Source organism: Protomyctophum bolini (assembly GCF_963924005.1).
Source record: "Protomyctophum bolini genome assembly, chromosome: 8".
Lineage (NCBI taxonomy): Eukaryota > Metazoa > Chordata > Actinopteri > Myctophiformes > Myctophidae > Protomyctophum > Protomyctophum bolini.
Genome location: NC_137869.1, coordinates 39220249 through 39241096, shown reverse-complemented (window position 1 = coordinate 39241096; position 20848 = coordinate 39220249). Strand labels below are relative to the sequence as shown.

Below are 20848 nucleotides of genomic sequence, written 5' to 3'. Positions count from 1 at the left end.
GTGCCGTTCTGGTTGGGGGATTCATTCAGTTTTAGGTTTCAAACCGGCCATGGTGTTGTTTTGGGCCCGGTCGCTCGACGAGTTACACCGACAGTATTGTGAAAGCATCATTGCCAGTCAATGACTCAGTCATTGTGTGTGTGTGTGTGTGTGTGTGTGTGTGTGTGTGTGTGCTGACCGCTGCTTCAGTAACACAGAGAGAAAAACACTAGCACCCAGCATGTATTCTCAACAAGTACAACTTCACTATACTGGCAGTGGACATACAGTATACATTATACATAATACATAATACAGCCCCAATAGGAATCACATCATTATAATCTTGGAAGTGTTCATCATGTCCCAATGCTCATGGGATGAAGCTAATTCAATCTCACTTTTGTCAGTGCGAAATCTGTGATTTCGTGAAACAGCACGAAAGTTTCCTAAACAATGAACTCATTTTATTTTGTCAGTGCGAAATCTGTGATTTCGTGAAACAGCACGAAAGTTTCCTAAACAATAAACTAATTTTTATTTGTCTAGAAGGATTGAGGCTTTTCTCAGAAACTGCAGTGCAGTTTGCCGGCAACCGTTCAGCATCAAGTCCAATCAATCACACTCATTCCATCTTCATACCGGGCTATTTAAACTGGACATTTGCACTGCTCATCCTGCTTGCTTGCTTATACTGCTGCACACTGATGCTGCTGTCTGCTAAACCTTTTGCTGCTCACCCTCCTCCTCCACCCCGGTTAACCCATTCTGACCGGGCACCCATTTTGGTGTTAGCATCGTGTTATGCTTTACCTATTGAAAAATAGCAGATCTACAAGCTCATATCGCGCCACCGAGTGGCGCGATACGAGCTTGTAGGTCTGCTATTTTTGAAAAATTCGAAGAACGACTGACATTTTTAGAATCTGATCTCAGGTCAGAATGGGTTCATCAGACCAGTGTGTGTCCAGTGGAAACCTCGTATGAATCTGATCTCAGGTCAGAATGGGTTAAAATCCTGTCGTTTCTGGATCTGCTAGTTTAGGTACGGAGGGATTCGGAGTCCCAATGGTTGAGACTGATGTGCTCGAAATAAAAAAAAAGTCATCTGAAAGAATAATATAATTCAAAGATTTGTGCCTCATTTTCACGATTTTTCCAAAAAATAGCAGATCTACAAGCTTGTGGCGCGCTATGAGCTTGTAGATCTGCTATTTTTCAATAGCTAAAGTATAACATAATGCTTAGTTAAAACACCAAAAAGGGGTTCCCGTCCAGAATGGGTTAAGGTTTTGCTTGTATGACATTTCTGAGAGCCATTCGTGTTTCTGGAAGATAAACTTGCACCGGTATTATAATGCTAGTTTGATCACTTCAAATACGCTTTCATCTAAAAAATAACTAATGACCTGAAAATAGCCGATCTACAAGCTCACAACACGGTCGGTCGCACTGCGACGTGTTTCAGTACAAGAGATGCTTCTATAGTAAGACCTACTGGCTGCTGTGAGGAATCCCAAAAGACTGAAATCAGTGGTGAAGACTGAGAACTTTAAGACTGAAATCAGTGGTGAAGACAGAGAACTTTAAGACTGAAATCAGTGGTGAAGACTGAGAACTTTAAGACTGAAATCAGTGGTGAAGACTGAGAACTTTAAGACTGAAATCTGTGGTGAAGACAGAGAACTTTAAGACTGAAATCAGTGGTGAAGACAGAGAACTTTAAGACTGAAATCAGTGGTGAAGACTGAGAACTTTAAGACTGAAATCAGTGGTGAAGACTGAGAACTTTAAGACTGAAATCAGTGGTGAAGACTGAGAACTTTAATTCATGCATGCTGCAGACAAAGCTCTGGTCACTGACACACTGTATGAAGCTCTCTCCCACCCACGCGAGCAGACACGTGTCTGCTGCTGACTGAGTGACAGTCAAACAAAACAAGCGATCGTTCTGGAAGATAAACAGCCTAAAAAGCCAGTCTACCCAGTTAAGTTAGCTCGCCTTTTGAGCTGACACACGAGGCCGTATTTTCTTAGAATACATGATATACAGTACACAAGACATACCATGATATGTACCCGTTTTAACTTATTCACACGCGAGGACGCATGTGTGTCACCTTAGCTTTTAACCACTTTAACCATTATTCGCTTTTTTTTTTTAAACAGCAGATCTACAAGCTCGTAGCGTGGCACCGAGTGCCGTGCTATGAGCTTGTATATCTGCAATTTTGTTTAGTTTTTTTAAATTGTGAAAATGTGTGCAAACATTGAATATATAGTTTTTTTAACGAAAGTTTGGGGCGGAAGTTCCAGACCCACAGGAACGCACCCAGGGGGCCGGCCCGATTCCGGCGAGCCGCCCCACTTCCAAGACGGTTGAGAAATGACGGAGTTACCGTGTGGGGGTCCCTCTACTGTACCCTCTACTGTACTGTCACTGTACTACTGACCCACAGGAATGCACCCAGGGTGCCGTCCCGAATCCGGCGAGCCGCCCCGCGTCCGAAACTGTTGAGAAATGACAGAGTCACTGCTGTTTTGGTGCTCAGATGCACCCACCCACCCACCCACACACAAAGCTCCATAAGGGAGTGGTTGCACCACTCAAAAAAGACCTAAATGGATACACCTGCTCTCTCTTTGAAGCCAAGGGGTGTGAGAAGGGATCTGTACAAAACAAAAACACAAATCTTGTACAACTACAAACGGGACTGACTGACCCAGTGTTTACTGAAGTCTACTTTAGTCCTGTGATATTATCCATCTGTACGGCTTGTGTGTATGCAGCGGTGTGAAGTAGTAACTAAGTACATTTACTCAAGGACTGTCATTTCTAGGTATTTTTGTACTTTAGTGGAGTATTTCCAATTTTCCGTACTTTTTTACTTCTACTCGTGAGTACTTTTCCACCACTGCGTGTATGTGTGTGTTATTATAAATCAGCCCCAGATGAAGCAGATAGAAGGCCAAGAGGAGTACAGAACAGAGTCTGCAGCTAGACGCAACAACGTCTGCCAGGTGAATCCAGCCATCCCTTTCTTCTCCTTCCCTGTACTTTCATCCTGCTTTATGGTACGCCTTTGATATTGCAATAAGTAACAGATTATGATAATGGCACCGTTGCTCTCGTAGTCCACACAGTGGCTGCATGGCGGATTCAAACGTGGAACAATGCTAATAAGTAACAGATTAATAATGGATTATGGAACCGTGTCTCATGGAATAAAGCAAAAGTAAAATCTCAAGACTGAAAATGTAACGATGTTGTTTTAGGTTCCCGACCAGCTGAAGAAATCAAAGATTTGCTTGTATGACATTTCTGAGATCCATTCGTGTTGCTGGAAGATGCTTCTAAACTTGCACCGGTATTATAATGCTAGTTTGATCACTTCAAATACGCTTGTAGATCTGCAATTTTCGGCGGGCAGCATGCTTTCACAAAAAGACACCGCTGGGCTTCTATGGAATCTAAAAGACGACTGAGAACTTTAACCCATGTGGTCCAACACAGTGACTGCATGGTGGATTCAAAATGTGGAACACGCCGTAGCCAACAAAGTCCTTCTAAGGACGAGTCCAGACTCAAATGTACCATGCCAGGGTGGCTGGTAGAACGGGTCCGTTCCGGCCAGCGTCCCACTCCTCGTCCACCACCAGAATGTGCCGGCCGGTATTTGGCCGGTGGTCATTGAAAATTACAGGTCTCTAGGTTCATTCTGTTCCAGGGCTAAACCAATAACAGGAAGTGATGTCACATTCCTCACACTAAACTTCTGGGAATACCAGCAGGCTTTTTTCTTCAGAACTAACTCTCTCTCTCTCTCTCTCTCTCTCTCTCTCTCTCTCTCTCTCTCTCAAAGTCCTTCCCTATCTGGGTCTCCCTCTCTTCCCCTCTCTTTCCTTCCCTATCTCTCTCTCTCTGTTTTATAGCAATCTTTTCCTCTATCTCTCTGCCTGCGTTTGTTATTTTCTCTCTCTCTCCCTTTCCCTCCGTTTTCACCCCGTCTACTCTCCTCGACGGGGTCTGTGCAGCCATGTTGGGCGACCGTGGCGTGGAGCTAGAGAGAGAGAGAGAGAGAGAGAGAGAGAGAGAGAGAGAGAGAGAAACTGGCCGCGACAGAGAGAAACATACAAACACAGAAACAAACAAAGAGAGAGGAAAAGAGCAGAAAGAGAGAGAGAGAAAGGGAGACAAAGCCAGCGTTGTTCCGTTCTTGTCAGCAGTGTCAGCTGGCCAACACTGGCAACACAGGAAAAATCTGCTACACATTACACTAGCAGTGTGTGTGTGTGTGTGTGTGTGTGTGTGTGTGTGTGTGTGTAAGGCAGTCTGGCAGAGGTCAAAACGCTCTTCTCACGCACAGGCATTCTCCACAGACAGCCTCAGGACACACTCATGTACGCGCGTGCATGCACGCACGCGCACGCATCCGCACACGCGCGCACACACACACACACACACACACACACACACACACACACACACACACGCACACGGTTAGGCGATCAAAACGGGGGTGGCAGGCTGTGGCTACGTTACATCACTGGCAAGGAGGGGTGAGATCAACGTTCTGGGGGGTTGGAAATCTGGGTACTTCAGCTGTCCGTCGCAACAAGCCAAAACATAATTAGATGATTGATTAGGTCATTAGTGTTGGTGATTCATTAAAAAGGGGGGGGGGGAAGAGCCAAGCATGGAGGAGAAGAGAGGAAGGCATCGTAACGTGACAACTTTTGTGTCGCGATAGTTTTTTTTCCTTTTCTTTATATCCGGGAAACATTGTCCAGATCGTTTCCATACAAGGTGTGACAACGAGGGGGTCTGGACATTGTGGCATCTCCGGGAATTCCGGGTTTTTTTACTTCCTACACAGCGACGTTCTCACTGTTAATTTATCACCAAGTGGAAAAACTGGATGGAGGATTGTACTGTATATAATTCTATTTTGTTGCTAACTGTTAATGTAAAATAAACACATTCCCGGAGAGTGAGCAGAGTTTGGGATCAAGGGGTGCTATTGTTGGGCTTTGAATATTAACACATTTTGGGCGGGAACCCCTTTTGGTGTTTTAAAGCTTTATGTTATACTTTAGCTATTGAAAAATAGCAGATCTGCAAGCTCACAGAGCGGCACTCGGTGCCGCGCTATGAACTTGTAGGTCTGCTATTTTTTTTAAATCGTGAAAATGTGCCTCACATCTTTGAATATATATTATTACAGAGTGAACATTTTAACTCAAATCATTGCTTCTGGGGAGGTCCCTGGAACAACATATTTTCAGATGTGGGGTGGAGGCATATTACATATACGTAAAAAAAAGTAGTACATTAGTCTTTAAACATTGTACCTTTGAAATTTCCAAAGCAAAATAATACAGGCCTTTAAAATGTAAGTTGGCAACAAAAATCTAGTTTCGGGTAAGTTTCAACTACACAAAGCTCCATACTACCGAGTTTAGCATTTATCCTACTTACTTTATTTGGACGGGACAGTATTTATTATACTATAATAATTATATTATAATTATATAATAATAATATATAATAATAATATAACTATAATAATTATATTATAATTATTATAATATTAACCCCCTTTAGACCCAAGGTCGATTCTGAAAACGCCTTCTAAATCCTGACCAACCGCCTGGGAAGTTTTCCGGAAAACGAACAACATATAGGTGTTCCGTTCCAGGTCTAAATAGGTTAACCCATTAATGCCTGTGTCACCTTAACTTTTAACTATTATTATTTTAAACTTAAGCTGTTGGAAAAGTAGCAGATCTACAAGCTCATAGCATGGCACCAAGTTCCGCGCTACAAGCTTGTAGATCTGCTATTTTTTGAAAAGTCGTGAAAATGTGCCACAAGTCTTTGAATATATATTATTTCTATTTATTTGCATGGGTTTAACAGACTCTCGGGGCAAAAAATGTCGTCCCTTCCTCACTTTTCCTCCAAGGACGCAGGGGGGTGGGGTGGGGGTGGATTGATTGGTTGATTGTTTGGTGGGTGGGTGGGGTGGGGGGGGCAGGGGTTCTTCTCAGGGATTGGTTACTTACAGAGTTTTGGGTGGAGCCAGGAAGTGGAGTGTGTTTTGTGGTCAATGTAGTAGGTCTCTCCCTGAGGGCTGGCGGCCTGCTCCCAACCAGCCGGTAAGTCCCCTGGACGGGCAGTCAGATAGTCAGACAGACAGACACAGACACACAGCCATTCACACAACAAACTAATACTTTTTCCAGGAAAGCCTCAGTCAGTCAGTCAGTCAGTAGAAGTCAGTAAAAGATCAGTCAGTCAGTCAGCCAGTAAAGGTCAGTCAGTCAGTAAAGGTCAGTCGGTCAGTCAGTCAGTCAGCCAGCCAGCCAGTAAAGGTCAGTCAGTCAGTAAAGGTCAGTCAAAGTAAAGGTCAGTCAGTCAGTCAGACAGACAACCAGTACAGGTCAGTCAGTCAGTCAGACAGCCAGCGAGCTAGTAAAGGTCAGTAAGTCAGTCAGTCATCCAGTAAAGGTCAGTCAGTCAGTCAGTGAGTCAGTCAGACAGCCAGTAAAGGTCAGTCAGTCATTCAGTAAAGGTCAGTCAGTCAGTCAGTCAGCCAGCCAGTAAAGGTCAGTCAGTCAGACAGACAGACAGCCAGCCAGCCAGTAAAGGTCAGTCAGTCAGTCAGTCAGTCAGTCAGCCAGCCAGTCAGTCAGTAAAGGTCAGTCAGTCAGCCAGCCAGTAAAGGTCAGTCAGTCAGCCAGTCAGTCAGTAAAGGTCAGTCAGCCAGTAAAGGTCAGTCAGTGATGCTGGAGTCAGTGTGGACTAATACTTGTTGAAGAGGGTCACCACACACAGACACAGCACTGGCCAGTTTCCACAGAACTAGGACGGTTGAAGTTTTAAGCTCTCGGTTCTTCCTGACTGACCTACTTTTTAATAAGATTACTTTTATGGCTTTTTTTTTATGTACTTATTTGGACAGTAAGAGTGCAACAGGAATGTGGCGATGTTTGAGATGAACACAGCTGGCATCCCGTGATACACCTTTAAAACGTTAAAGACACCACAAAACACACAGTATCTCTCCCCTTCACTGTTTCACACACACACACACACACACACACACACACCCCCCCCCCCCCCCCCCCCCAGTGACCTCCGTGAGTTCAGTCCTGCACTGTTTAGTATAGGCCAGGGCATAGCAGTGGCTGACATTTTGTGGTTCCACAATTTGAAAACCCATCCATTGTTCCCAAACTGCTCTCCACAGATATTCACATGAATTATTTTAAGCCTGGGACCGAGGCCAACTAGACTCCTGGACTGGTGAGTCATGACCCTAAGTCAAGACATTTGATTCTGTGAAAAACTATATTTGAAATAAAACTGCTAAAGAAAGGCTATTTATTGAATAATAGCATAAATACCAGTAAGATGCGTGTGATGAGATCAGATCAACAGAACAGGCCAGCTCCATATATGGAGATCTAAGGGTGTCTTGAGTGTACAGGGTTTGACGAGGGCCCATGGGCTTTAATTTTCGGGCCTGTTGAGAACTCTAGTTTTCGCCGGCTGCTGGCCTCACTAATAACTTTGGGGGCGGGCCCGTCTAGAGTTTGAATGGACAGGTATCAGTCAAAAGGAAGACAGAAGAGGAAAGACGGGTGGGGTAGGATCCGTGAAAATGTCCGCCTCCGTCAACTTTGATCTCCGATTCTTTTTCCCAGACTGCGTTTTTGGTCAAACAAGTTTTATTCATGGCTCAAAAGTAAAGCAGCGTTTGATGTTTTTGGTGAATTAAAATAAGACCGCATTAACAGCTTACACAGCCATTTTGTATTTATTTTTTTACTTTTGGTTCACGGGCCCATTGAATTTTTCATCTTCAAAGTAAGAGCTTGCGCTGAAAATATATCGTGGTCAGTGAACACGTTTGTAAGGACTCCCCCATTACATGAACGTGTGTGTCAGTTTTGCTCTCGATCCGATTTCCGATCATTTGAGTTTAAAAAAATGACGTGATCGATCGCCCCCCCCCCGATTTCCGATCACGCGACGGGATCGCGGGGGGGAACAACCCTATAGCTGTGACTTTACTCACCCAGGTTGGGCTGGGACAGAGCCATGCTGCGCTGGGGCTGGGAGTGTGGGTGGTTGGGGGGGTTGTGGTGCAGGGACATCGCCGCCATGTTGGGCGCCAACGACTTCCGCGGGTCGATCCACGTCGTTATCTTCTCTATGTGGCTGGAGGGAGAGAGAGAGAGAGACAGACAGAGAGAGAGAGAGATGCAGGGAGAGTATGAGAAGGGAGGAATGTTTATTTAATAATTGAAATGTGTTTATTCGTTCAGCTCATCTAGTAGAAATTAAAGACGTGCATAGTATACAGAAAACCCAAATCATGTGCATGGGACGTTGAAAAGCTGTGTGACCTTTACTGACCTCGCCTATTAAATCAACGCAACGCAACGCACACACACACAGACAGACACGCACACACTTTAAGAAGAGCTAGCTAGCTTGTAATAATCCCCGGTGAGGCCAAGAAGTATCTTTTTGGAGCCAACGCGATGTCCATTTGAAAACGTTTGTGTGCTCCAGTAAAGGTGATAAAGACAACATTCAAGGAGAATTGACTAAATATTTAGTTTGAGGATGAGATGGAATATTTGTCATGTTCCTTTGGGTGGTCCATGATAGGAAAAAAAAGAGAAAAGAAACCTCTGGTATGTTGTTTCAGAGGTTAGCAGGAAGATAAATCCTAGCAGCAGGAACTGAGAGGTGTTGGAGGTGAATCACACGAAGCGGCGCTGTGTGCAGTGTGCAATACAATCTATCATTATCTTACACAGGCACGCACACACACACACACACACACACACACACACGTTACAGTGACTTTAAATAAACACACAGACGCTGTCTGTGTCTCTCTTTCCGCTCTCTCCAATTATCTTCCGTTCCTCTGATCTTCTCGTCTCTATCCTGTCTGTCTCCTGTCTCTGTCTCCCTGTCTCGGTCTCCTTGTCTCCCTGTCTCCCTGTCTTTCTGTCTCTCTGTCTCTCTGTGTCTCTATCTCTATATCTGTGTCTCCCTGTCTCTCCGTCTCCCTGTCTCTCCGTCTGTCTCCCTGTGTCTCTACTCTATGGGCTCCATTTTCGTCACCGCTAAACCCCTTATCGCTAAACTTCTTTTTGCTTTTTTACTATTTTTGCATAACATTTTTGAATATTTAAAATGGCCAGTCTACAAGCTCACAACGTGTCAATGTAGATTGGCTAGTTGAACTGTTCAAAATGTTTTTCAAAATAGTAAAAAAAAAATAAGCGGTGATGAAAATGGAGCCCTATATCTCTGTCTCTCCGTCTGTCTCCCTGTGTCTCCATTCTATATCTGTCTCCCTGTCTGTCTCCCCTACAGGGGCCACTGTAGAGGAGACAGAGTTTTTAATGTTTGTTTAACTAAAAACAAACATTAAACCTGCATATAGGAGGGGCTACAGCTGTGGGTGCGGCTACCACCCATCACCACCCACCAGGCAAACGTAATGAACTGGTGGGCATGTCCACATAAGAACAAACCTTTAACGAATACTGTACACTTTATTTGAAAAACATCCAGTGGATGTACTTTTGTTGACCGAGGTCCACCAGGGACCCATCCACGGCCCTCCCCTCGTTCCCTCTCTATACCAAAGCTCTGGTTCTGCATAGCCAGCTGGGTTGCTAACTTGCTGCTATGCTATTGATTTTCTTGGGGACATTTTCGGTCGTAGTGGCTACATCTGTCATTAAAGAAATTACAATGAAAAACGAGTTGACGTGTTTTTTAGGGTTTTTTTTAGGTTAACTGTGGTAAAATTGCAATATTACACTCGGGGATGTGCGTTGCGTTAGCGTCATTAACGGCACTTCTGCGCTGCCTACGGAACTGGCCTTTTCCGACCGCTCCTCGTGCCGTTAATGACAGTAAAGCACACCCTCTTGTGTAATATTGCTTAATTATGACATGCCAAGAACAGGGTTCGAGTGGTTCAGTTCCCAGGGAAGGAGAAAGAAAGAGAAATGGGAGTGGTTAGTAGCCTACAGAGATTCATTCACAGCATTCAGATACAGTTACAGGGGGAATTCCCCCATATCTCTGTCTCTGGCGTGTCTTCCCCCCCACGTGTGCAACTGTGCACACACACGCACGCGCGCGCACACACACACACACACACACACACACACACAGACACACGCTCTCGCAGACACACCATATTGCATGTGATGCCAACAATACGACTCTCTCTCTCCATCTCTTGCATGCATCTCATTCTACTTTAATTATGGAACGTTGGCATTTGATTTTCCAACCTCTTGACTCCGGCTGAAGGACATCACACTGTAAATGGATTGAAGAGTGCATTATTCGATGGGGGCTGTGTGTGTGTGTGTGTGTGTGTGTGTGTGTGTGTGTGTGTGTGTGTGTGTGTGTGTGTGTGTGTGTGCCACCTGTATGGACACATAGGGCTGATATCAAAATATACTGCACCGTATGTTGTAGTAACTGATTCCTCTGTGATTAAAGGGAACACTTTCAACCATATTATATCATTATGAGACTGTAGCATTTCGCGTCTCAGAGACGGGTTCATTGTGGACCGCTGGGGTCAGGGTGACCTCTGGGGGTCCTTGAGGGGGGTCTCCACTCTCCAGCTAAATGACTCATCGTTAGGAAACAAATGGACCCTTTACAGCTCTGTGACTCTGAGACTGTAGTACAAATGGAACCAAATGGTACACTCGCTTATGTGGGTCTGTGGGCCGAATGCATACAAAACTGGGGGTCCTTGAAATCCAAAACTTTGAGAACTACTGGCCTACAAAGACTATAGGTCCTTTCAAACGGGCAGCGATTAACGCGCCTAGTATTTCATTTCCAATGAGACCTGCGTTTTTTTGTCTCTACGCGTGGAGAAGTCGAGGGACGACAACACATGCATATTTCCGTGAGCACAGTCCCGTGAAACTGTCGCGCGTGTGCTCGTTTCCGGCACACGCTGTCCAGACCTGGATTCTGTAAAGATATATATATTTTTTTTTTTTACACTAGCGAAAAAGCTAATGGCCATCAACAGCAAGTCAGCAACCCATTTTAATGAATGAACGAACAACCACGATTCAAAGTGAATCTTCATGGCCGGCGGGTTAATTAAAGCCGTGGCCCATTTCATGATCCACAATGATTTGAGTGTGAAGTCCAGTCCGAAATGATACATGACAGAATGATTTGAGTGTGAAGTCCAGTCCGAAATGATAAATGACATGACAGAATGATTTGAGTGCAAGTCCAGTCCAAAGCCTATGATGATACCGTTGCGCCCTATGGCTAGTGTCCACAGTCACTGTGACACCCGCAAGGCATTATGGGTGGCTCCTCTGGTTACCAGCTAGAACAACTGCTAGTGTGTGTGTGTCGCAGTGGCTATAGTTAGATAGATGTCTTGGCAACAGCTGCCGTGGTTTCCACCCCCACCAGAGAGAGAGAGAGAGAGAGAGAGAGAGAGAGAGAGAGAGAGAGAGAGAGAGACACACATGCACACACACACACACACACACACACACACACACACACACACACCCCTTGGGAGTGGCGGTAGCGAGACCTCCAGGCTCCAACCAACATCATGTATAATATGATTTGATTTCTCTACAAACCCAACATATCACACAGGAGAAATACAGTCCACTAAAATCCTACTGTCAATTGTGCTAAAATGGCTAATCTATCCATCTATCTACCTATAGCTACCTACCTGCCTGCGACCACAAGGTTCTGGGTTTGATCCCGGTCTAAATGTCTATCAACTATTTCAGCCTGAATGGTGCTATAGCACACCGTTTCCCTCACACTGGGTCGTGACCCATTTGTGTGTCGGACACATTCTTATGGGTCCCTAGTCCTACTCCCTTTGTCGTTTTTGTTTCCTAAATTTAGTTTTTAATTATCATCATTTCAGAACATTCCCAAAAGGAATGAATTAAGAAAAACTAACTTCAACGATTGTTTTCGGTAATTTCATGAATGATCTATGATCATGGATCTAAGAAAATGTTAAGAAATTCCATGAATTAGAAAACAAATGTCTTAAGAAGTAGCGAAAATAGCCAATCTGCAAGCTCATGATGCGGCGTGAAGCGATGCGTTGTGAGCTTGTAGATCTATTTTCACTAGTTTGGGTCACGGGCTAGAAAGTTTTGGAACGAGTGCTATAGCAGGTTAAACAGAAGGTCCATGTGTATACTATAGGGTGCTATACCACCAATAAGGTACACAAAGTGTTGTTGACCACTTAACCCCTATATACTTTGTTGACGGGAGTCCCCCAGGGGCCAATGCTAGGTCAGTCCCCTTTCCCCCCCTCTACACTAAATCTTTTTGCAGAAAAGTGAACGACGTCCTTAGGGTTGGCCTGGCCACATGGTCGACAAACCTTTGACTGAAACGAGATGTATTTGAAATATCTCTGAATGTATATTCTTTCACAGCAAATACTTTGAGATGGGGGGGGGGGGGGGGGGGTTCTGTTGTAGAATCAACCTCAGGTTTTTTTTAACACATTTAGGCGTGATGTCGAAATAAAAAGAAGTCTTCTGAAAGAATATATATTCAAAGATTTGTGCTGCATTTTCACTTTTTTCCCCCAAAAATAGCAGACCTACAAGCTTGTAGATCTGCTATTTCTCAATAGCTAAAGTATAACATAATGCTTAGTTAAAACACCAAAAGGGGTACCCGCCCAGCATGGGTTAACTTGTAAAACTGTGATCATGTGACAATAAAGTTGATTTGCGATTCTGAGCAGAAGAAGTATATAAAGTATAAAAAAAAATGAACATGCCATTATTGAAGGTACAAATAGTGATGGCAAAGCAGGAAACCACCAGATTGTTGTAGTAGTATGCCTGAGACCTGGTTATTAGCCCATCCTGGGCTAACCCCTTTTGGTGTTCTAACTAAGCTTTATGTCATACTTTAACTATTGAAAAATAGCAGATCTATAAGCTCGTAGCGCGCCTTGTAGGTCTGCTATTTTTGAAAAATAGTGAAAATGCAGCACAAATCTTTGAATATATATTCTTTCAGAAGACCTATTTTTGTATTTCTACGTCAGGCCTAAATGGGTTTGTTATTTGTCTGTTTCAGTACCTGCTCTACCTCTAGCTCAGCTGTCCAGAGCCCCACCCATTAATCCGTTTGGCCAATATATCATTATTATTGATTGACTTTTTTTTCAGTTCAAATAGTTTGGTTCAAGCCTAGAGGAGCACACGTCAAATTTAGTTTTACAGGGAGAAAACACATTGGATTGAATATATCTTTTGAAAATGCATATTTCATGAAATCTCAACTTTGGTGTGTGTGTGCGCGTGTGCGTGCGCGCGCGCCTAGGGTGGTCTGTGGTCAAGGAATGTTAAAGTGGCATAGCTCTGTAGTCAAGGTAACATGGAAAATGCAGTGAGTTGCTCCTTTGCTCTCTCTCTCTCTCTTGCTCACGCACACACATGCACGCGCGCACACACACACGTCAATTCCCATAATCAATCACTCTCTAGTGACTCTACCATTCCTTGGTGGTGATCTGATCAGGCCACTTTGATGACATCGTTGAGATTTTTCTTTGCGGCCCCAATTCCAATACAACGATACGTTTCTCATGATAACTCCATTACATTTCATTGGATGCAGTGTTATGTATCGTTGCATCATGCAGGGCAGCTCTCAGCAGGGGTTCCTTTTTTCCCACGGCGCCGCCCGCAACGTGCCTAAAATCTCTGGCACCATGCCAAGACAAGCCAAGAAAACTAAAATAAAAGTGGAGTGAAAATGTCAAATGATACCGTATTATACTACCGGCAATTCACCCTTTGTCAAGTCCCGCCCATGGTTGTATAGCCCCTCTTCGCACCCATTGGTTGCCGTTTCGTGGTTGGACAAAAATCCTCTCTCTCCATCCACTACCATTGAAATAAGGTGTTTTTCAGTTGCGATTCGTATTGATATTCGGTGTGTTCAATTGTTATTTTAAACTTGGTGTCAGTAAAAAGGAACATCACAGGTGCAGCAATGGTGACTGGGCATATCATTTGTTTGTTTTTAGTATTTTCCAAAAATGATGTTATAGCAACGTCAACATAAACAAGGTGGAACCAGGGCGGAACAAGGCAGAAAGAGCCTGCTGGTTAGTCAGTCAGTCAGGGACCAATCAGAAGGCTGACAAAAGGGTGAATTGGTTGAAATAAGCTCTCAAGCTGTGCTGAAATGGGCATGCCAGCACACCTAGAGCGGGGGGTGTATTGGTGGTGGGGAGGGGGGGTGGGGCGGGGGTCACGAGACATGGCCAAAGCATTTCCGGGGGTCGCCAGCCAAAAACGTTGAGAAGACCTTTTGACCTATAGACTTTAATAGAAGATTTGAGAACAGAATCAAAAAATCAAAAGATGTGTGTTATGAAACTTCTCTTCTCTAACAACTCTTTTATTTTGAGGGCAATAGTAATGAATAAAAAAATAATAATAATAATAAAAAAAAATTTAAATGGCACAGGTGCGCTTCAGTTGCGCGCCGGAGAAAAAAAAAAGCTGGGCAAAGCCTTTTCCTGCAGGAAACACTGCTCGAAGTTTGGACACTTTATACTTCATAGCACGACGCATGTGGCATACCGGAAATAACCGATCGACAGAAGATCTGTTCTTTTTGACAATCGGCGCCACAGTGAGATGAAGTATTGACGTGTATAAGACGGAGAAAAGATTATTTATCGCGAGGGATTTTGCGGTGGCAGACGTCCGCCTTCAGCCTCCCCGACCACAAGTTTGATCACTGCTTTCACACATTCGACATCTAAAAAGGCCGTCATTCAAGGAATGCATTGTCACGCCGCATGACTTAACGCGGCCGTGCACGCGCGCAACGTGCACACATACACACAGCACATTCCTCTCTGTGTGAGGCAGACAAAGCTGTCAGTCAAACTGTCAAGTGGGCCAATAGCAGGAAAGATCAAATGGCCAATGAGACCACAAAATGGATCATACATCACACATTGACAGGCCGGGAACTACACACACGGACTGGCTGGCTGGCAGGCAGGCAGGCAGCAGGCAGACATGCACACACACATATGCATACAATACGTTGTGCGTCTGTAACACTCAGCGTTCGTCTGTAGCAGCGGCAAGCATCTATTCTAGATATAGGTTCCAAACCTTTTTGGCCCAAGTACCCCTTTTATTGGGGGGGGGAAGATTTTTTTCCAGGTACCCCCTCATCCTCGCAACACGGATAAGCATATTTTCAACGGAACTATTTTGTATTCAAACTTCTCAATCAAAGTCACAACACATTATCACAACATTTATTTAAGATGCTATCTTAGAATAGATGTAGACCTATTTGACAGCGCAGAAACTTACTTGGCTTCCTTGATGCATCAATTAAGCATCAACGACCATCAGCTGGTCACAGTCACAGACACTCAGCCTCGGCAGCACTAACTGAAAGTGACTGCATGTGGAGTCTGTTTCATTTCTATCCAAAGGCCCCTTGAATGATGGAATATGATGAAGGAGCACTGTGATTAGGGTAAGCTCACATATCACACGTACCATAATTCACTGACAAAATTATTATTTAGCGGACCCCACTTTTTGGGAACCACTATTCTAGACCAGTGGTTTCCAGACGTTTCAGGTCGAGAGACCCAAAAGAGATTAGATGTTTGCCCGGGACACAAACCAGTGAAAATATAGCAGATCTACAAGCTCGCAACGCGGCACTTTGTGTGCTTGTAGATCTGCTAGTAGATCGGCTATTCTCACTACTTCTTAATTATTATATTTTTTATGTTTGTAGTTTCTCATGAAATACTAGTTTTTTTTTTTAAATGTAGGAAAATAAAATGGGCTTTTTACTCGAGTCGTGGCCCATAAGAATTAGTCCGTGACCCACAAATGTGTCCCGACCCACTGTTTGGGCCATAATAACACGCCTTCAACATTAACACACACACACTCAAACACAGACACACACCCGACCTCCAACTCGCAAAGACAACCTCCACCAAACGCACACAACCTCCAACATACGACCTCCAACACACACACACACACACACACACAGTCACACACACACACGGCTGTCGACAACAATACACCCACATAACTGCTGCTCACATACACATTCCACAGCCATGAATAGAGCAAAGGAGAGTGAAAGAGAGAGAAAGTGAAGTAGAGGTAATCTAGAGGGGAAAATGTACCGACCCAAAAGACGTCCATCTCTCTCTCATGTGTCCCCATTATACCTTCTCGTGTGCCTTTTGGCAGTTAAGCCTTCATCCTCATCAGCATCGTTTTCTGCAATCACCAGCCTGCGTTGGGCCGGGGGACCGGGGTCCCAACATGTTTTGACTAATTGGCGGTCTTCTTTTGTTGCTGTGTTTTGCACATCCAAAAGTAGTTAGGCTCACTAGCAGTCACTAGCCAGTCACCAGCACCTGACTAGACCCCTCTAAGAGAGATGCGGGAAACTGATCAAATGGACCCCGGTCCGGAAAAACAACTTTAGACGGACGACATATTCGGCAGCAGTGTGCAAATGTGATTGCACACACTGCCTCCATCTCCTTCTCAACCCACCCCCGTCTTCTCCTCTTTCTTTGTTTTCTTGGAAAGTTAATACGATGGGAACTATGTACAAAAAACTATTTCACACACTTTTTTTTTTTTAACTTGCAAATGATGTGACAATAAAGATGATTCCGATTCTGACATAAAGTGAGGTCAACTTTTTGTTCTACGTCCTCCGAAATTCGCTCCGATATTCGGCCAGTGTGCAAACAACAAGTGGCAGTTCATGTCCCTGCTCTGCATGCAGGCGTGCACGTGCGTGCGTGCACACACACACAAACACACACACACGCACGCCTCTCTCTGAAGTGGTCCACTGTTATTGTCCCAGACCCTGCGGGCTGCACTCACAAACAGGAAACCATACGTTCCATTTCCTGTCCGTCACACCATCTGTGTGTGTGTGTGTACGCGACTACGCGTGACAGATTATGGAAAATACCAACATGAAGTTCAAAGCAGACTGGATGATTACTACCAATGGTTCAGCCCATGGACACGGAAAGATGTCATTCATCATTCTCATATTTTTCTAATGCAGATGTGACACATGACATTATTACTATGTTATGATTACACAACTACTACTAATAATAAGAGTATTATACTGAAATCATCCATCCGGCCATTTGATTATAGACTACAGAAGGAGAGAGATTAAGACAGAGAGAGAGAGGTCAATTAGGTAGCGTTTCTATCCAGTAGTTTGTCTGTACTCGAATAGACTAAACACAGATAGCACAGACAGACCCCTCTTGCGCACGCACGCACGCACGCACGCACGCACGCACACACGCACGCACACACGATCTATCCAAGGACTCAGACATTGTTGAGATTGTGTGGTTGTATATGCAGGTAGTAGTACAGCGGGAGGCTGTCTTTGTCTCCTCGTCTCTGCTGACAAGTTACAGCTGCCTTCCTGTAAATACCCCCCCCCCCCCCACACACACACACACACACACACACACACACACACTTTGCCAAGGGCCGGAGTTGAATTGTTCACCGAGTCAAAGTGTTTCTGTAACTCTACTGTCCAAGACAACATACCATGTTACCGTCTAGCACTGTTGTGAAGAATGTGAACACTGAATCTGTATCATATCAGCTATCTTGCAGTGGTTATTATTGCCAAACTTTAACTACTGTTCTACTAAAGCTCCATGAGGAATGGACCGCCTAATGACGGACCACAAAGATTTGGGAACGCCTCAAGGCTGTTTCGTACTCGTAAAATAGTAAATCCGGTCTGGCTCCCTTTGTAAGCTACTACAACATGATTGAACATTTGACAATTGCTTCAAAACCTGTGATAGCCATTAGCCAGTCATGAAGGGCATATACAAGAAGTTGACGGGTAGATTAAGGTCTGATAAATAATGATGCACTGTGCATGTTCAAATCATGTATACTTTACAGAACTTAAGACAATGTTTAGGTGCCCACTCTTCCTGTATCCGAGAAATAACATGCATTTTAAACCTGCTTTTAATATTTAATATCATATTGTCTCTGTCCCTCAAAGTTATTTCGAATGGTTTGAGCCTCAATCACCACTCTGATATAACCAGTCCTTGTCTTTCTGGACTTTGAAAGCCGTTTTAGCTGCAATACCACAATGTCCTGAGGTGGTGGGGGTACTGATATGCAGATTCTTAAATATTTTATTCATTATAAAACTGATGCTAGATAAAACCAGGCTTGTTTCAGCTTGGAAAATCAACAATGGTGGACATTGTAAACAAAGTGGAAATGCAGATTTGGAACTGAAGACTGAAGAAGAGGAGGAATTATACAAAGTATAGGGTGACATTGATGACAAGCAAGTAGGCACTCGACAGAGTGCAGTTCTAGTTATTATTATTATTAGAGCATTTTTCCTTTCTACACTAAATATCTTGTATAAGTGGATATAGCAATTTTCAGCAAAAGATTTCTCCAGAATTGAGATGCTGGAGATATCTTGTGATTTAATGTCCCAACGCTGGCATTGTCCCTGCCCCTGTGTATGAGTACCATGATTCTCTACTCCTGTCCTGTGAGGTAACTGGTAAATGTTGCATTTATACATTAGCGCTTTTATCCAAAGCGCTTTGCATATATTGTGCATCTGATCACATTCACCCATTCCCACACATACATTCATGCACCGATGGCAGTAAAAACCATGCAAGGCACAAACCTGCACATGGATCGGGAGCAATTAAGAGGATACTCTGGTCTAATAAGACAAATATTCCTTAATACATTATACTTGACCTTTATAACAAACAAAAAAAAACACCTTCATAGTTTATTTCTTTCATAAATAAAGAATAGGAACTGCTCCTGTCGCAAGTTGATGATGTCATATGTCCATATGGTCTAGCCCTATGGAATGTAAGGAATGCATATGCTAATAAAAAACAACTTAATACTTCCTAAGGATAATATGAGCATCAAAGCAATATTTTAATAACTTTTTTTATTAGCACATGCATTCCATATATTCCACAGGGCTGGACCACACATGGACATAATGACATCATCAACTTGAGCAGTTCCTATTGAGTGAAAGATTCTCTATTTATGAAATAAATAAAAAATGTAAGGTATTTTTGAGGGGCGCTAGCCCCTCCTATATACACTACAGGTTTGTTTTTAGTTCAATGTTTGTTTTATAAACGCCATTGACAAATGACAATAAAGAGAAATTAATGTTTGCTTTGCGACTGTCTGAAAAAAGTTTTTTTTTTTCTTCCAGACATCCAGTTCTAGGAAACACAGAATGGGGGGGACTTTTTTTTATCATTTCCACACAACCGCTCTAAGGTATATTAATGACATAGTGAAATGTTGAAAATGAATCCTGCTCAAGGACAACTCTGGGGGAGCCAGGGATCGAACTGGGAGCCATCCGGCCGCTCTACCGGCCACTCTAGCACTGAGCCACTGTTCTACTCCTGTCCTGTGTATGAGTGAGTGTCATGATCCCTAATCCTGGAGCCGCTCAACACATCCTCTCCCAGCAGAGTACTCTCTCCATGCCAATTTGATACACTCCCATCCCCCGTTCCCCCCTTTGTGCGTGTGTGTGTGTGTGTGTGTGTGTGTGTGTGTGTGTGTGTGTGTGTGTGTGTGTGTGTGTGTGTGTGTGTGAGACTGTGTGTGTGCATGTGTGCTTCTTTTATGGGTGGGGGTTAAGTTAATTAACAGCTAGCCTTGTGACTATTGTCACACTGTTTTCAAGTTGCTATCTATCTGTTGAGGCTGTGAGTGTAGCGAAAACCTACAGGGATGCCCTCTTGTCAGCTGGTCCAGGGACTATATGCACAAATGCAAGCACAAAGCTACCTGACATACTGGAAAGAGAAAATGGAATGCCATCTATCACTAAAAAGTAATATACATTGGCTGAATACCAGAGCACGGTAAACGACTCAAAACTTAGGAAAGCATTGACTATACAGACTCAGTGAACACAGCCTTGCAATAGAGAAAGGCAGACCCCGTTCCCAGGGGAAGACAGACTATGCACCCACTGCACAGTGCACACAAAATGTGGTGGAAACAGAGCTACACTTCCTAACCACCTGTCCGCTATACCAAGACATCAGAGATACATACTTCCCACAGATTCCCAAAGCGAGTTTGAAACTATGACCAACGACAAAAACAAAGCCATACCTATTGGGAGAAATACAACAAACACATGCAGCAAGATGTGTGAACTGCAACAAGGTTAGCTAATGGAATACAACCACCCTAAGGACTACTATCTGTACCAAGTAGACCTACTGCACATGTAAACAGAGCTGCGACCTTTAAACACATATTAAATCTGTATTTTTGTATACCATTTAAATAATAGTCTTGAGAAGAAAAATGCTAATATTTGTCCCAAAGCGACTGCTAAGATTTTTTTCAAAAAAGCTTTATACCCTGTATAACATGTATATAGCGATGCAATGTGACCATTTTCAACAGTTTTTATTGTATTTTTTGGTAATGTAAACGTGTGTTTTCTCATGCCAATAAAGCTCCTTAGAATTTAATTGAATGTGTGTGTGTGTGTGTGTGTGTGTAGGAGGTTGTTTTCCTACAGCTTCTGTAATTACTGCCCCCCACATAGCACCAATGTGCGCGACACACACACACACCCCCACCCCCCCCCCCCCCCCCCCCCCACACACACACACACACACACAGACACACACAGCTAACAGAGCTA

At 43.8% G+C, this 20848-nt stretch overlaps 1 protein-coding gene across 2 annotated transcripts in view; it reads right to left on the bottom strand.

Annotated features, from left to right (window-relative positions):
- The window catches only part of wwtr1 (WW domain containing transcription regulator 1), a 41244-nt gene that overhangs the window by 13698 nt on the left and 6698 nt on the right, over positions 1-20848 (bottom strand). For both annotated transcript variants that reach the window (XM_080770277.1, XM_080770278.1), the window contains exon 2: positions 8064-8206. In XM_080770277.1, coding sequence (XP_080626403.1) covers positions 8064-8206 — 143 coding nt within the window. The remainder of the gene's footprint in view (positions 1-8063; positions 8207-20848) is intronic.